This window comes from Lates calcarifer, linkage group LG7_2 (genome assembly GCF_001640805.2).
Source record: "Lates calcarifer isolate ASB-BC8 linkage group LG7_2, TLL_Latcal_v3, whole genome shotgun sequence".
Taxonomy (NCBI): Eukaryota; Metazoa; Chordata; class Actinopteri; family Centropomidae; genus Lates; species Lates calcarifer.
In genome coordinates, this window is record NC_066854.1 from 3,016,303 (window position 1) to 3,033,048 (window position 16,746).

The 16,746-nt window shown below is 42.1% G+C and overlaps 2 protein-coding genes across 2 annotated transcripts; one reads left to right on the top strand and one right to left on the bottom strand.

Annotated features, from left to right (window-relative positions):
* Positions 1-800: 800 nt before the first annotated feature.
* LOC108873072 (oxysterol-binding protein-related protein 11) lies at positions 801-10,576 on the bottom strand. Its single transcript, XM_018661163.2, has 13 exons — positions 10,153-10,576; positions 9,757-9,825; positions 9,458-9,633; positions 9,081-9,160; positions 8,309-8,497; positions 7,223-7,421; positions 6,143-6,288; positions 5,741-5,881; positions 4,169-4,628; positions 3,833-4,019; positions 3,578-3,760; positions 3,330-3,483; positions 801-2,908 (listed from the first exon to the last, which is right to left on the bottom strand). Exons 1-13 carry the CDS (start codon positions 10,266-10,268, stop codon positions 2,852-2,854), a joined length of 2,157 nt encoding a protein of 718 aa, XP_018516679.1. The 5' UTR covers positions 10,269-10,576; the 3' UTR covers positions 801-2,851.
* An 800-nt stretch (positions 10,577-11,376) lies between these two features.
* LOC108873096 (glycerol-3-phosphate dehydrogenase [NAD(+)], cytoplasmic) lies at positions 11,377-16,169 on the top strand. Its single transcript, XM_018661223.2, has 8 exons — positions 11,377-11,541; positions 12,230-12,407; positions 13,229-13,369; positions 13,578-13,716; positions 13,894-14,006; positions 14,107-14,340; positions 14,541-14,647; positions 15,528-16,169. The coding sequence occupies exons 1-8, from the start codon at positions 11,501-11,503 to the stop codon at positions 15,622-15,624; spliced, it is 1,050 nt and encodes a 349-aa protein (XP_018516739.1). The 5' UTR covers positions 11,377-11,500; the 3' UTR covers positions 15,625-16,169.
* The last annotated feature ends 577 nt before the right edge of the window (positions 16,170-16,746 follow it).

Sequence of the window (16,746 nt, forward strand, 5' to 3'; positions counted from 1 at the left end):
TGAGACGTATCAAACACAGAGAAAGGAGGGGGTCATCAATTATGAAATCATCAAAATAATGTCAAAATATTTCTTCTTTATATTTGATATTTAACAAAAAACAAACCGTTATAACGTAGGACATATTTGAACATGATAGAATCACAAAATAGAATCACACATGTAAAGCAAATGACATTAAACACAGAAGTCAAATGGGTATCAAACCATTATAATTACGACAAAATTTAGTCATAATTAGAACATGAATTCTTAGGTTATGGCCAAAAACGTGTTGGCTGATAAACAGCCAAACACAAAAATGACAGCCTGCAGCTGCAGTTGACCTTGCGTCTTTTATAGTATAGATAGTTGTTCTCATACAAAGCACAATTAAAGCTGTAATAATAAGGTGTGGCGCTGGCAAACAAGCTACACCCAGATATAGATATAGCAGATAAGCACACTCCTTACTCTGTTATTGAGTGTCCTGTGTATCTTTCATACTGCTTATTGTGCCTCTGCACTGGTGACATTCATTGCTGGAGATGATATGTTTCCATCTGTCTGTCCCATTCTTGTAAACGGGATATCTCAGGAACACCGTGAGGAAATTTCTTCAGATTTAGCACAAATGTCTGCTTGGACTCGAGGATGAACTGATTTGATTTTGGTGTTCAAAGGTCAAAAGTAAATGTTGATGACTGCACAAACTGATGAACCGTGAGGTGGTAATTATAGTTTCTTGTGCTTTGCAGATGTTTAGTTCACATTTTAGTGAAACTTGGCAGAGAACAAAACTTAACAACAGTAACACAGTGTACAACTGATACGCAATTTATTTGATTATTATCACACATCCATTTTTCTACAACATCAGGTTTCCTTCAATGTCAGTGCATTTCATAGGTCAGCAAGACAACCAGTAGAATTCAAAACCTGGAATAAAAGTGCTTAGTCGACTTCTCTTCATCAAGCACTGATTCTTAAAAAGAGAAAAAAAATCAAACACACACACAAATAATACATCCGCCATTGCATCTGTCAGGTAAATAAGTGATGAGTACGCTGTGCTCCGTCGCTGGAAGACACACACAGAAAGAGTTTGCATAAGGCACCAAGACTTAGAGGGAGTAGCTTATCAATGGCAGAGTGGATTTCCTCTTTCTGTAGAGAATCAAACTGTTCTTACTTGGTACAGAGATGCTTTGAGAGTGTGAGGCTAAAATTTTGTTTTTTAGGGGGGAAAAAACTAAAAAAAAAGAGAAAAATAGAGTTTATTACATGTACATCACAGTATAGTAGATTGGAATTACTTCCAAAAAAGAAAAGAAAATAACACAAACACTGATGGAACGAGAAATGTCAACATCTCTATACAAAAAGTGGCTCTAAAAATAAGAGCAATTAAAGCGCAAGATGGGGGGATAAACACACATTCAAAAGAAAATATTTATTTGCATTACAAAACAAGCAAATTTGGTTAAAAGCTTTTACAAGAGACATTTAGAAATGTAAGTAATGCAGACACAGGAGTAGTATACTTTCTGCAGTGAGTGTGAACAGAGACACTTTGCTCTCATGCACGTGGGACTTTTTCCATCCACTGCAAAACCACCAAAATATAAAAGGAGAAAGGTGATGAATAGTGAAGGAGAGGGGTCATTTTTATGCATTCACATGTGATTCAGTCGTTTCGATTATTTAAAATTTGGTTATTTGTCAGCTAGTCTACAACATGCCATCCCAGCAGTGTGACTTATTCAATATATTGATTTTACAGCATCAAAAGAACAAGTGAACAAAAACAATTTCAGAGATAAATTGCTTCAAATCAACATGTACTATATATCTAAATGCCCACAATCATCTGATATTAAAGAATTTGTTGCATCAGGACTGGTGAAAGTGGTTAAAAGGAATGACCCAAATTTTTACTGGGACTCAAAATTCATACAGGAAACCTAGTGGGGTGCAGGGGAATGCTGAAGAGCTGCATTGTGGGGATTGTAGGCTCCAGCATTCTTTTTAGAGCTTAACCCACTCTAGGACGTGAAAGTGAAGGTATCACACCAACTTTATGATAGCGCCTTACTAAAACTGCTGGGCTGCCCCTTTAAAAAGGAGTACGTCACCATTTTGGCTACAGCCAGTTAGCTTAGCTGAGCTTAGCATAAAAAGAGGAGAAAAGGGAACAGCGGGAGCTGCTCTTAGAGATCAGAGATCAGAGTATTGTGTGCATGTAAATATACTGAATTATAGTGGAAGTGGCTTCTGTTTGAGCTGAAAACTGTTAAACATGAATGAGCAACGCTCACAGCAACTTTACACTGAAATACACAGAATTTACAACAGTTTAATTGCACTAATTTTCCAATTATTTAAGTTTTTTTGTTGGTTATCTTAGTATAGGAAGAAACTCCTCAAAAGTCACTTCATTAAAAAAAGAAGAAAAGAACCATATCCAGGTTGATCAGCAGAACCCAAACTTAGAGTATCATTCATCAGACTATCTTAAGGCTGTGTAAATAAGAGTACCATTGCCTGTACAAGAATATGTTTTCATTGACATTGGATTATAAAAAAAACAAACTGATCAGCAGTACAAAAGCTTGTACTTGGAGGCTTCGTGAACATCATGAGTGAGATTTGAGAACACCTTCAGTCATGCTGTCTCTCTCTCTCTTGTCCTTCTCCCCCACGTTGCATTCATCTGTACGTCAGTGCAGGTCATGCTCGCATTTCATAACCGTCAACCATGTGCGTGTGTGTGCACGCACAGACACACACACTCAAACACACACACACACACACACACACACACACATTCCTGAATCTACAATATCGACATCCAAGATACAGACTGAAGAAACTAGGATTTGAATGCAGAGTTTTTCCAGAGTGGTTTGTGATAAACCCAGCCTTCACCCTGGAGGAGGAGAGAAAACTGTGGTCAATATATTCTGGTTTGCAGCTGGTTTTATAATTAGTCAGCAAAACTAATCCAGAAAAGTCAAAACCAAAACAGGAAACAAACAGATTAAAGATGGCAGGAAATCCCTGTGCTGAGTGTTGTGCATCTAAATGACCCAGATTCTTAGGAAATTCAAAATACCTTAGTGCAAGGTGAGAACACTCTGAAATGGAGAAGCTCAAACCAGGCACAGAAATTATGCTCAAGGTGATTTAAAATTTATTTAGAGTCAGCACAGATAGCCTGAGCACAGATGACCTTTCACAGACTGCGAACTGTTTGTCCTAAATGTGCACCCTCATTAGTGTCTTCAGCTGCAGCGTACTGTTGTATGTTTATGTGTGTTCTTCATTCTTTGTTGAAATACATTGCTCACCTCTCTTTCAAAGTATCTGGTCCTCCAGGCGGTTTCGGTCTCGGCGCGGTGCCTCTCCTCTGTCCGCTGCCTCTCCTCAAGAATCCTCTTGTGCTCTGTGGCTTTGTCGATATCCTTCTGCCGTAAGGACTCGGTCACGTGTTGCCACAGACGCCTGAAAAAAAGAAAAATATAAAAGTGAAGAGGGTCTGTATAAATAACAAGCTCATAACAGAACAGCACAAATCTACAAGTCCACCTCCTCTGACCTGGATTCAGTTGGTCCCTGCTTCTCAATCGGCCGAACGCGCTTCCTCGTCACGGGCAGCTTGGTGACATCCACCACCCTCGTCTCACCACTGGTGTAACTGAACTCCAAGGCGCCGTTCCACTCGCCCTGCACACGACACACCACTGCGTTGGTGGCGTTGTGCTTCACCTCCGCCGTTACCCTACATTGGGAACAGCAGACGTTAAATGAGTAAAAACATGAGTAACAATTAGTGGAAACAGAAGGGACTTACTTGTGTAATTTGCCACCGTAAAAGGGTTTAGTCTGGAAAGTGATGACTGCTGAGTAGCCCGACTTGGCGCAGCTGATGTTGACTTTGCCACCCAGTTCCACCCAGGGAACAGTGAGGATGGAGCGAGCGTACGCGCAGGGCAGTGTGAAGGTGTACTCCTCATCATGCTCCAACAAATACAGACAACCTGGAAAATAATCAAGACAGAAATATAAGATAAGATAATCCTTTATTGGTCCCACAATGGGGAAATTTACAATATTAGCTGCAAAATGCGACTTTGTCTCAGTTAAAAGTGTTTCTGATGGTCCCGCTGATCTTATTGTATTTGCTTACCTTCACCGATCATGGATACTCCAATGGACATCCCCATGAACTTGCTTTTGGTCCACACATGCGTATTCACGCACATCCGCCTCTCCTGGCATTCGGCGTAAAACCCAGACACAGGGGGGTGGTGGGACACCTGCTCCGCCACAAAGCGCACTTGGTAGGAGTCCTGGGAGGCGGCTGAGTCGGGGCTCCCCTGTGTGGACTCCTTGGAGGCCTCTGGTCTCTTGGGGACCTTCCAGGAGCAGTGGAAGGTCTCGCCGATGATGGGGTTGTAGGGCTTCTTGGCGATGGCGCCCTTGCGGCCTTCGTGGAAGGAGGTGAGGTAGTACTCCACAAACCGGACCATGCGGTCCTCCGGGCTGCTGCCGTCGGTGATGGCCATGAACAGGTCCGGGTGTGACATGAAGTCGGCGTACATCTCCAGCAGAGAGCGCTTCTCTAGGATGAATGTGGGGAGGACCACCTGGGAGGAAAGTCCAAATAAATATGGCTCCAGAGTTGATTATATTTTTAGTTGTAATGACTCTGAATACATAAATTGCAAGATAATAACTCCCCTCCCCTTTCTTTCTTTCCATTTTGCCCAGTACCACATTATCTACCCTCCATAAATCGAGGAACTGGCGGTGCGACGTACACCTGACATGACCCTGGGGTCACAGCGTCTACTAGATCTCGGTCTGAGGTAAGCCAGTGGATCCAGATAACTGCGATAAATCAGAAACCCAAGAGGAGGCTATCCAAATACTAGAACAAACTGACACTACAAGATTGAATGTCTATCCAGGACTCCACTCTTGGTGTATTTGTGTGTGTGTGTGTGTGTGTGTGTGTGTGTGTGCGCGTGCGCGCGAGTCAAGGACTAGTAATTACACAGCAAGAAGTGTTTACTTCAGCCTGTAGGGTCACTACAAAAAACAGATCCTGAGGTGATTCCTGCTCCAGGGAAAGGTTCATTCCTCCTGGGTCATCACTGTCTTTTTCCATTCAGACAAGTTCTGTACTTTTTCAGGCATGTCTTTCTAGTAATAATTTCATCTAATAAATAACATCTTGATGTAAATTTACATTTTGACACAGAGTTTAAGTACATTACTCCAGTTTGAGTGAAGTGACTTAAACACTGTTGAACTGATACTGATTTACTTTATCTGGTACAGTGAGTTTTTGATTAAACTCCCATGAATCTGTCATGTGCAATAAAGGAAAAATTATTTAAGGTGATTGTAAAACTTAATCAAAATCTATATTTTGCCTTTCCTTTCAGATGATGAGAAATGAACAAAATGTAAAGAAAAATTTACATAGGGATGATATAACAAAACATCAACTTCTCAAGAATGTGGCGGTGCATTTTTCACATAATCCACTGAAATTTAAAATAGTTTATTTATTTTAAGAAGTAGGCAAATCTCCTTAAAAGAAAACTATTAAAAAAAGACAAAAAACAACAAATTTGGAGACACAAAGTCACAAATCACCATCTTAATCCCCTCAAACACCTCTTCAGACAAACAGTGTGTAGTGTTGCTTTGACTTGTTTTGCTGCTTGGCAGTATGTGGAACTCGACCTACCCGCGTGAGGTCCATGCCCAGCTTCAGCTGGGACAGCAGGTGTAGGATGACGCTGCGCTCCTCCTCCACGGCACCCAGGTCCTCCTCCTTGTCTGTGAAGCAGTCCTCCACCTCATCCTCTGCATCTATGTCTTCCTGTTCCTGAGACAGGGAGTGGAGGGGAATGGGATTTATTCGACAACCTGCTTGAATGACTCCACAGAGGCTGAGAGTAAGTGATTGTTTACTTTGTGGGAGACTGAGTAACTGCTGACACAATGTTTTTAAAAAGTCAGAAATGGAAATTGAATGGTTTATGGTTGCGAGATGAAGTCAAATCAATGTCCTGATAAACAACAGGTTGGTGTAGCTTTCTCCTAGCTGCTTCCTGGAGGAGAGAGGGTGTCATTTCCTTGGTCTTACCCCAGAGAAGCTGCACGACTCAGGGCTGCTGAGCTCCAGGCGGCTCCCTTCCAGCGGGCCCCCCTCTGTGGTGAAGCTGCCCAGGGAGCTGCTGCCATTCTTCAGGATGTCAGGCAGCTTGGGCTCCAGCCACTCGATGGTGGGTCCTGCCGTGGATGGGGAGTGCACAGCGGCAGGATCAGAGGTACTCATGGTACTGTACCCCCCCTCCCTCCCCAAGGGCCCTCCGACACTCACAGCTGCACACACAACACGTAGCTCTACGCTGGGCCTACCATTCACCACGCAACACTCCACAACTGCTTGGCTGCTGACTGGACAGATGGCAATTCCTCAGACAGCTGCTCTAGACCAAAAGAGTGTAACCCAACCCGTCCGGTGAGCAGAGTATCAGGATACTTTGGCCCCGCCGACAGGAAACATCCTTGTCCTCTGATTGGCTGAAGCCTCTCAGTATGGCCTGGGCACTTTTTTATGTATGTTTAGAGGTGGACATCTCATTCAAATTCACCTCGTGCGTCGTTGGACAACTTAATCTGATTGGCTGCTGCGACGGGTCTGGCCTAATGAAATATACATTGAGTAAGGAGATCTGCTGTGAAAAAGTGGGACATTACCTGGATGTTTTCCCATTTCAAATCAACCTGAATAGAAAGAGTCCAGATATCAGGAACTTCACTTTGGGTGCTCTCTAACACAATACTGCATGTTTGTCCATGTGAGGCTGTGTTAGAGCCGCAGCCTGTCCTCGAAGTGTTGCCGATGGATATTTCAACCATCTGAGATCTAATTACCTTCGAGACAGGTGGTAAGAATAGGTACGGTTCCTTATCAATAATGCAAAATAATTCCACTGTCCAACCAACGCAAACTGTTCGTCTAGATTGGGTGCGTTTGATGTGAGGACTACATGTGGATTTGTGTCACAGCACAGAAGCAGCTTTTTTTATGGATAAGGATAAAAAACACTTAATCTGCAAAATTTAATAGCAGAAATATTCATTTACTTTGTTGTTAGAATAACCAGAAAATGACAAGGCAACAACCACCACATCCAGACAGAAACAGCCCTCCACTGACCTCCCAGGGAGCCCCTCTGCCTGGCCACCTGCTGCAGGTGTAGGATGTGCAGGCACTCGTTGAGGCAGTTCATGGTAGCCATGGAAGTGGCCTTAAGCATCAGCAGGTCCTGGTCTAGAGGGGAGAGGCCGGGGGCTGCAGGCAAGCCCTCGATACTCTGGATCAGGTCTCTGTGTTGGCCCTGGGCCTGGGTCATCATCTGGGGGATGGTGGTGAAAAACAAAGTGTTAAGATTGCCAGGTCTCCTGGGACTGTCGTGAACTTTACCTGTGCAGGTACTAATCCATGTTCTGAGACAATAAACATTAAAAACAAGCTCGCTTTAGCCTTCTACTTTCTCCATTTCTACCTTTTATATTTACACTTCTAAAATGATTAAGATAGATAACACAGTGGTCAAATCAAAACCCTTGAACTAACTTCCATATTCTGATTAAAGGTCCTGGGAAAAAGAAAACCCGCTGAAAACAAGAAGCATGACAGATCCCTGCTGTGCTGCTGGAGTCCTGTGCTGATGGTAAGAGAAAGACAACAGTGCTCTCTTGTGGACAAACCATATCACCCACATGTATCCAATATTTTTCCTGCCTCTCCAATTCTTTTCCACACATTATGACGATTTATTATAAAATCTATGACTCATTTAAGCCTACTTTTGTAGAAGTCATTGTTATTTGTATCCATGGCAACAGGGATAGGACATGGATTTTTCAGCCACCAACATGTCAGAGGTTTTGAAGATGCTTCTGGTTGCAGATCAGTTGCATAACAGATGCATCAACGCTGCCAGAGACAGAACAAAATCTAAAAGCGTTCTGATTGGATCAGCTACATTTTTCATTTGTAACTGCCAAACAGCAGACTAATAACTTGTCCTGAATGTGCCCAGTTTAATTTGGCCCATGTCCATCGTATACCCTGTTGCATGTACTCTGTAATAAGTGTGGTGGGTCACAGGAAGTGTAATGACGCACGGTAAAACTTCAAAATAAGACTTTCTGAATTTACTTTTCCAGCCCAAGCAATGATATCTTAATAAATATAACTACAAACAGATTCTGAGCAAAATATCTGTTTCTGTTCTACCTCTCTGGCATCCATGAGGTGGTCTGGCAGCAGGGACCTCTTGCTGGAGTAGAGCGACGAGCCCTTGTGGACCTGCGACCAGCTGAATAAAGAAGTGGGGTTTTGGCTGGGCCTGCGCATGGACATCGGTGAGCTGCCGCTGCCTTGAGACGCCATAGAGTAGCTCCGGGACTTAGGTGGGGGATTACTCTGAACAAAAACATATGTATATATGTTGTTATGGTTTAACTCAGTGTTCTTAGGGTGACTTATTTTCACTACAGGAGACAAATGATCTGAAATGCAATTATCAAAAGGTGTTAGGTGATGTTCACAGTTTCAGTTACGCTGCATACATCTGCCATAAGTACAAATTTTAAATTTAGCTCCTGACTATTTCAAGCCACTGCTAAAAAGAGCTCTTTGAGGAGTTCTCATGTATCACAGGACCATTAAATGATGCTGCGGACAGTGTAGTAGTGTGTGGATCAATATCCAGATCAATACTAGTGATTACTGTGCTTACACTCAGGGTAAAACCTGATACATTTATATAAAAACATTAATATTTCACAGCTGTACAGTATCTGCACTGTGACTGCTCCTTTGGCATGTGAGGCAGGAGAGCAGGAAGCTGAAAACAGTCCAGCTCAAATCCGCTTTGTTTTATTTGGATCATCACGTTAAGTTTAAAATGCAGCAGCCGTTGAGTGAAGAGCAATCCTCGCAAACACCCCCATGTAGCTCTGTAAATATGTGCTCATGTGCATAACAAACATACAAACAGTCTTACCTTGCCCATGGCCTCTGTGTGGTGTTGTGTGCAGATCTGCAGTCTGCTCACCCAGTGCTGCCTCTCTTTGGCGTCGGTGGCTGAGGAGACACACATAAGGAGAAAAACAAGATGGTAAAACCTTGTTACGGTTACTCTGGGATGATCTTACTCAGCATCAATTCCTGTGCGCTTCTGCCTCACCGGCACCAGATAATGGAAAACATCCAGATCAATACTGTATGAACCTGATGGATGGTGATGAGAGGAGGCCTGGAGTTAAAAATGGGAGCTGACAGGCAGCGTTAAGGTGGAGATGAGAGGAGTGCACCACCTCAGCTGTAAAACAAGAAGCTTGCATGATGAGCTGCGGTGTGTATTTAAGGACAGGTACCCACCCCTGAGCTTGTACTGCTCCCCACTGATGGCATTGACAGTGAAGGTGTGAGAGTCCTCGTCGCTGGGGGAGATGACGGCCCCTGCCAGGGGGAGCATGCCCCGGGGCTTCTGGGGGCGCGACTGCTCATTTACAAAATACTCCAGCAAGCCGGCCTCATTGTTTAAGACAAAGAACCTGAAAAACAACAGGCACCACAGCAACGTTTGTCTTACTTGAAGTGGATTAGTCTGGATTACAATAATGAACTTGGCTCATAAAGTCTGATAAGACAGTTCCCTCTTAGGTTTAAAAGCTCACCTGTACTGCCACCCTGTCACCAGGTTCGTGTATTTCATCAAGTAGCCATCAATATTCTCCATATGGTCACTGCCATGAGATGAGAAGAGACACGGGGAGCTTGTTAAAATACTTGGACTGAGTACACAACCATAAACACACAAAGATAAAAGCACAAATCAATCATAGAGCTTTTCCTGGTGTCAGATTTGCTCATAGGGCAAATTGATTTACTTGTTACCAGCCTGATTAGAAAGCTAATTTAATTATCAAGTAATGAGCAAATTAAAGAGTGCACATACATGATTAAACACCACTCCAATCTGTATACAGTAAATCACATTTATGCTGCTTGTGACTCACTGTAGGTTAACTAGCTTAAGTGTCAGAGCGTTAGCAGGGTAAACAGCCACCCACCTATACTGCCAGCTTTTGGCACTTGCTCTCCCCGAGCTTGGGGTCCTGTTCTGGGGAAATACATCCAGCTTGCCTTCGTTTTCCGTGATCCTTATAGCCGTGGTTTCCGCTTGCATAGTCACTAGCAACGAAACCCCCCTATTAGACGCTAACTCAGGCTTGCTAGCGCTAGGGCTAACCAGAGAAGCTAGCCAAGCTAAGTCACCACAGATTTGTGTTTAAAGTTACGACCCTCCTTTATAGTACAGAGTCAAAGTGTCGGTTCATCTCTTATCGAAACGAAACACACGCCCTACAGACACCGGACTGTTGACTGGCTAGGTTAATAAGAGGTGATAAGACATGGTCCACTCTGCTGACACAGGGAGTAGCTCGTTAGCCTGTGCCTGCTAGCTCGCCTGATATTTACTGCTTTGGCAGGAAAACAATCATGTGACTCCCTCACAGGAGCAGCGGACTTCCGTACTCGATTTTTAATAAAAAAAATAAAATAGAAAAATAGTCACAGAAATTTATCAAACCACCTCCAAAAGCAAAATAGATAGATAAATAATTGTTGTGCTAATTATTAATAGCATTAATAATCTATTAATGTGTTGTAAATGGGAGTGAGTGTAGCCTGTCACCCTGATTATATTCTCCAACATTAGCATAGTTTTGGTTAAATGAAATAAAGTCTTGAAGCAAGGACATGAAATTGTACTTTAATAAGTTTTTGTTTTGTATTGCTTTCATTAAGCAAATCGTTGGTTTCGTTTTTACATTGATTTTTTGCTACTTTTTCAACAGTATGTTTGTAGGGTACTGGTTACTTTTCAATATTTTTTAACACACTGACTGGAAAGATTGTTATAATATGTGTAGGAGCAGAGTTATACATTGTGATTGCTTCAATGTGAGCCTTATTTTGAAAATCCTCTTGACCGGAAGTACCGTTGAATGCCCTGTTGGTCAAGATAAAACTGTGACTGGCGGGTTCCCGGACTTTCAGTTAATATTTAATAATAAATGACTGCTGAAACATTAATGCACTATACATTAAGTTTTCCTTTATTCTTTGTTCTCTCTCTGCTTCTGTTTATCTTTGTAAAATAAGCCCATTGGTGAATTATAAAGCTTGTGATGCGTGTGTAAACAGACAAAGAGGGGGGATATATGTGTTAAGACGTCTAAGATGCTTTGGATTAATATGATTTCCAGTTTTCTAAAGGCAGGAGGTGTAGGCTGTCCGTGGAGAGCGAGGGGAGGAGTGAACCCAGCAGCATTTTACAGGGCGTATGAGGAAGTTTTTATAGACGGAGGGAAAACAAAAGAACAGGGTCTTCACTGCAGCCGAACCAACCTCAAAATGCCTGGAAAGAAAGTCTGCATCGTTGGATCTGGAAACTGGTAACTTCTTATTACAGATGCATCTTTCAGAAACAGGAACATTTTGTTCATAAATGTCCTTAGTATTATGCATTTAACGCTCAACTCAACACGGAATTCGACAGTCTGCAGATTGAGACAAACACCGGAGACCGGCTACGTGTAATTCTTGCATTATCTTAAGTTAAAATCAAATCGCATCAAATGGGTTAGGGTTAGGAAAACACTCAGCTGTTCTCGTTCAAAACCGACTTTCTTTGGACCGCAGCCTTTATCTTAGAGCAACCTGAGGAATCCGGCTGCAAGCTGCAACATGAAATAACTCGGATAAAAGACTAATGGAGGCCTGTTTACTCTGGAACCTTTTAGTCCCATTGACTAAAAACGACCCTTGAGTACTTTATGTAAAGTTATACCAGCATTAGGTCACTATAGCTCTATACAGTGTGAATGTGTCTTTATGGAGTAGATTGTCCACTGCACATTGATAACTGTGCATTATTACTTACAACGTATACTGTTTTTTTTTGTTTTGTTTTTTTTACCTTTATGCAAATGTTAAAGCCTGAATTTAAAATAAATGCTTGATTTTTAGTTTCCCATGCTTCTGGGTTGGTGGTGTTTTGGGATTTCTTGAGACATTCAGGATTTCTGGTGAAATTTAACTTCAACGCCATCCCCTCACATGCCCCTTTCCTCTCGTCTCCAGGGGCTCCTCCATTGCCAAAATCATCGGCCACAATGTCAAAGCATCCAACCGCTTCGACCCCATGGTGAACATGTGGGTGTATGAGGAAATGATCGACGGGAGGAAGCTCACAGAGATCATCAATACGGAGCATGAAAATGTCAAATATCTGCCAGGTCACAAGCTGCCCAGGAATGTGGTATGTTTATTATAGGCAGCATTATCTGTCAATCACACCGCCCTTCAGGTTATGCAATTCACTGCAATCTTGAAACAGGCTTTGATTGTAAGACATCTACCCTGATAAGAATACTTAACGTTGACCCATATGTCTTATGTATCATCTACTTAATCTGTTTCCTTGTGTCTTTCATTAACTGTACGCTCACATCAACTACACAGCCATCAAGAGCTACAGAAAAGAACCATTTAATGGCACAAAGTCAAGTGGTGTAAGAGACAAATAACTTCAAAAGAGACAGTTTTCCCCTATGAACCACCACATTTATTAGCCTGGTTAAAATAAATTAACTCTGGAAAGATAAACTGCTTTTTCAAAATACATATTTATATTTGTGAATACCAGGGGTGTAATGAATCTGAAAGCAAGACAGAGACCTTGATACACCTCCACCTCCACAACAGTGAGACTGCAGGTTAAATAGCAGAATTTTACTCAGTGAATATTGGGTAGAGAGGGCAAATGCTTCTTCATAACTGTTTTTAATGTCAGTTTTTTTGTGCATTGTGTTTCTTGTTGTTGTTATTGATGTGTATTACCTTTATCTCTGCATCTGCTATAAAATATTATAGAATAGCAATGAAAAGGCAATAAGTTAGCTAAAAAACAAGATGGCACATCATAAAAGGTTTGTCTTGATACATAATAAATGTAAAATCAAGAGAAAGCAGCAGCAGAAGCTGCAGAAAGATCAGTGTCTTCCCAGATAAAAGGCTAAAAAGATCTTGTTTGGCATCAGCTATCTCTGTTGACACACTCTGTTCTGATGCCTCTCTTAGGTCGCTGTCCCAGACATCACAGACGCCGTCAAAGGAGCAAAGATCCTCGTCTTTGTGATCCCACACCAGTTCATTGGCAAACTCTGCGATCAGATGAAGCCTCACATCACAGAGGGAACCATTGGGATATCACTCATCAAAGTAAGATCCTGTCATTGTTCTTCAGTTCACATTTCCTGACAGCAAAAAAGGGGAAACAGTCACCTGACCTTTCTTCATATTTGACACATCACAAGACGTTGCAGTTGAGCAACGTGGAGGAAATCTTCCCTCAAAGCCACAACCACTCCAGGCCAGAGGTTATGGCTCTGAGTACAGTACAGAAACTCTCTCTGTCATTGTCGTGCAGGGTGTTGATGCAGGACCAGATGGACTGAAGCTCATCTCAGACATCATCCGGGAGAAACTAGAGATCGAGGTCAGCGTCCTGATGGGGGCCAACATCGCGAACGAGGTGGCAGATGAGAAGTTCTGCGAAACCACCATTGGTTAGCCGCTGTTTTTTGTTACTGTCAAAGTTATTTCAGCTTCTGCTGCACAAAATTTTCCTGACGCTGCAGAGGGTGCAGTGTGGTCGCCAGGCAATGACAAGAAAACACAGTGTTCCCCTTCTGCTTCCCCTTCTGCACCAGTGTTGAATGATGTTACGCTTGTGTTTAATAAAGGGGCAAAAAGTGAGGCAAATGGCCAGATCTTCAAAGAGCTGCTTCAGACTCCCAACTTTCGCATCACTGTCGTACAAGAGAGTGATACAGTGGAGCTGTGTGGAGCCTTAAAGGTAAAGACAGTTGCCTATTGTGAATTATGAGTAGTTTGTCTGCATTAAAGCAGAAATTGGTGCAAAATTATTGTGTGTCCTTTAATTTTTGCCCTGCCAGAATATTGTGGCAGTAGGAGCTGGGTTCTGCGACGGCCTCGGCTTTGGCGACAACACCAAAGCAGCGGTGATCAGGCTGGGTCTGATGGAAATGGTCGCCTTCGCCAAGCTGTTCTGCAAAGGTGAAGTGAGCTCCTCCACATTCCTGGAAAGCTGTGGCGTGGCCGACCTCATCACCACCTGCTACGGAGGCCGAAACCGCAAAGTTGCTGAGGCCTTTGTCAGAACGTCCAAGGTGAGTGTAATACAGATGCTTTCTGAAAGCTTAGGGAAATTAATGAAATGGAACACAATAGTTCAAGCAAGACACAACCTCAAAATTAAAAACCTTTAAATTTAAAACCTTTAGTTGTCTACCTTTTACTGCATGCTAAAGGACTAACACATATGTCACTAAACAACATCCACATGGTTTCTGTGTGTTTGGTTCTTCAGTCCATCGCTGAACTGGAGGCAGAAATGCTCAACGGCCAGAAGCTGCAGGGTCCACAGACTTCAGCTGAGGTCTACAAGATCCTACAGAAGAATGACATGATCAACAAGTGAGTCCACAGCCATGAATTCTACAAAGTTTCTGTTCGTCAGCATTTAATTAGGTGTTTATTGCTGAGGTTATAATTAAAGGCGGTGTTTACTGGACTACATCCTATTGTCCATTCTATTCGCACACATGAGCAGGGCAGAATATTCAGCACACTTCAATATAATGCAGCCCTGTTCAAACTATGACCTCAGAGCTAAAACACAGACATGAACACATTTATAACAGTGTCAACAAAAACTGAACATTGCAGCCATAATAAAAGCTGACTTTATGGCAGAAGAGATATATTGGACTTGATTAGATTGTACAGGTGTACCTAGTAAAGTGGATTCAGAGGCTTAAATAGTGATGTTGATTTTGTCCTTATATATTCTGATCAACACAGTCAACCACAATAAAAAGTTTACTTAATATTTTTTTCTGCCAGCACACAGGAATGAATTAATCTGCATCATTTATATTAATAAAATGAAACAGTTATGCTGCGTTCAAAACGATAGAAAAGATGGATGTCTGTAGTAAATAGAAAGTGTTTATGTAAATCAATTATTACAAATATCTTTGCAAAAACTGAAACGCTGGTAACTTCACTAATATATTAGAAATATAAATATATAACATGCAGAAGTAAGTGTCTGTCTCTACTAGTCATGACAGAGGATGCCGTGATTGTGGTTTTAATTTTATTGACTTTCCAACGTGACATGAACGCAGCATTACACTTTACACAGCTGTGGTCGTCTCTGTCTTTTCACTCACGCCGCCTGATTAGACCCCTCTGAAGACTGGATGACATCTTCACCCTTTTGTTAGTTCAGTACCCGATCAGTGCTGGATATTTTAGGCTGATATTAAACCATATCTATTCTCTCCTGCAGGTTTCCTTTGTTTGCAGCAGTCTACCAGATCTGCTTTGAGGGAAAAGAGGTGAAAGAGTTCATCACCTGTCTGCAGAACCATCCAGAGCACATGTAACGCGACCAGTCTGCAGACACGTTCGCTGCTGCTGCTCCTTCACTAACAACCTACCATCACTAGAGGGTGAAAGAGGTTCATGAGACAGAAACGCACAACACAAGAAGGCAAATACAACCAATGGCACTTTTTATTTGAGATTATTTTTGCCTGGTGACATTTAATAATGGAGCCTCTATTTTCTTAGCTTCAAAAGCAATTCATTTTATTGAATTAGCTCTTATTTTGCAAGTCCTGTAATATTCATTTGGCTCTTGTGCAGGGAAGTTAAAGATATCAATGAAATGATACTAAATAAGCTGTAAAAATAATTTTTCATCAGTGGCAGGTATAAAACTCTATCTAAGGCAGACCACGCCACTTGCATTCTTGCAGTAATTGCCATAAAATGTCATGATTTCTTTATGGTGGCACATAAACACAATACTGTTTGTCTGACTTTCATTTCACTACATGATAGTGTTTACAATCTCACAATGAAAACTAAAGATCTTCTTTTTTATCTTTATGTGGAGTTGATTTCTCAATAAAATCAATTCCTAAGATATTGGAAACTCTTTGTTTTATTTCTGAATAATCTAAATTAACATCCTGTATTGATCAATTTTGTCACAAGGGGGCGCACTGTGCACATCACATTGCTTTGTTAGTGATGGATGAAGATGGTGCATCTTGTGATCACAAATGAAAGCTTTCAGCCTGTTTTATCCTTTAATCTTCACCTGCAGAATATTGTACACGATCAGTTTTCTGAAATGGGAGCTCATCCCCAAGCTGATATTCACTCCTGTGTTTGCAGCTGTGTGATTGAGTTGTGTGTCAGATCTCACAGTCAGTCTGTGACGGGCAGAAACTGATTCCCACGAGGGGCCGAGGTAACTCAGTATGAGAGAGTGGATTAATGAACAAACAGCGTCCTTGTCCCTCGATCTCAACCATGTTACAGGTCAGACTGGTGAAACCTTTGATACTCTCCTGCTGTCGGACTGTCTCCATCTGTCTCCCATCACTGTCTCTGTGTAGTATGTCCATGTTTATGTCTAGTGTGAATCTTTACAGTCTCTCTGCTTGTTACCCTGAAACATTCAAATTGAAAGTACATTTTATGTAGATATGAGCAGA

What these genes read in the sequence shown, in the direction of transcription:
- LOC108873072 (XM_018661163.2), bottom strand. Translation starts at nt 10,268, where the DNA reads ATGCAAGCGGAAACCACGGCTATAAGGATCACGGAAAACGAAGGCAAG. An exon ending in GTGACAGGGTGGCAGTACAG is followed by an intron (nt 9,634 to 9,756) that starts GTGAGCTTTTAA and finishes GTTGTTTTTCAG; the next exon opens with GTTCTTTGTCTTAAACAATG. An exon ending in GCAGAGGGGCTCCCTGGGAG is followed by an intron (nt 6,289 to 7,222) that starts GTCAGTGGAGGG and finishes CATCCACGGCAG; the next exon opens with GACCCACCATCGAGTGGCTG.
- LOC108873096 (XM_018661223.2), top strand. Translation starts at nt 11,501, where the DNA reads ATGCCTGGAAAGAAAGTCTGCATCGTTGGATCTGGAAACTG. An exon ending in TTGGGATATCACTCATCAAA is followed by an intron (nt 13,370 to 13,577) that starts GTAAGATCCTGT and finishes ATTGTCGTGCAG; the next exon opens with GGTGTTGATGCAGGACCAGA. An exon ending in GTTCTGCGAAACCACCATTG is followed by an intron (nt 13,717 to 13,893) that starts GTTAGCCGCTGT and finishes TGTTTAATAAAG; the next exon opens with GGGCAAAAAGTGAGGCAAAT.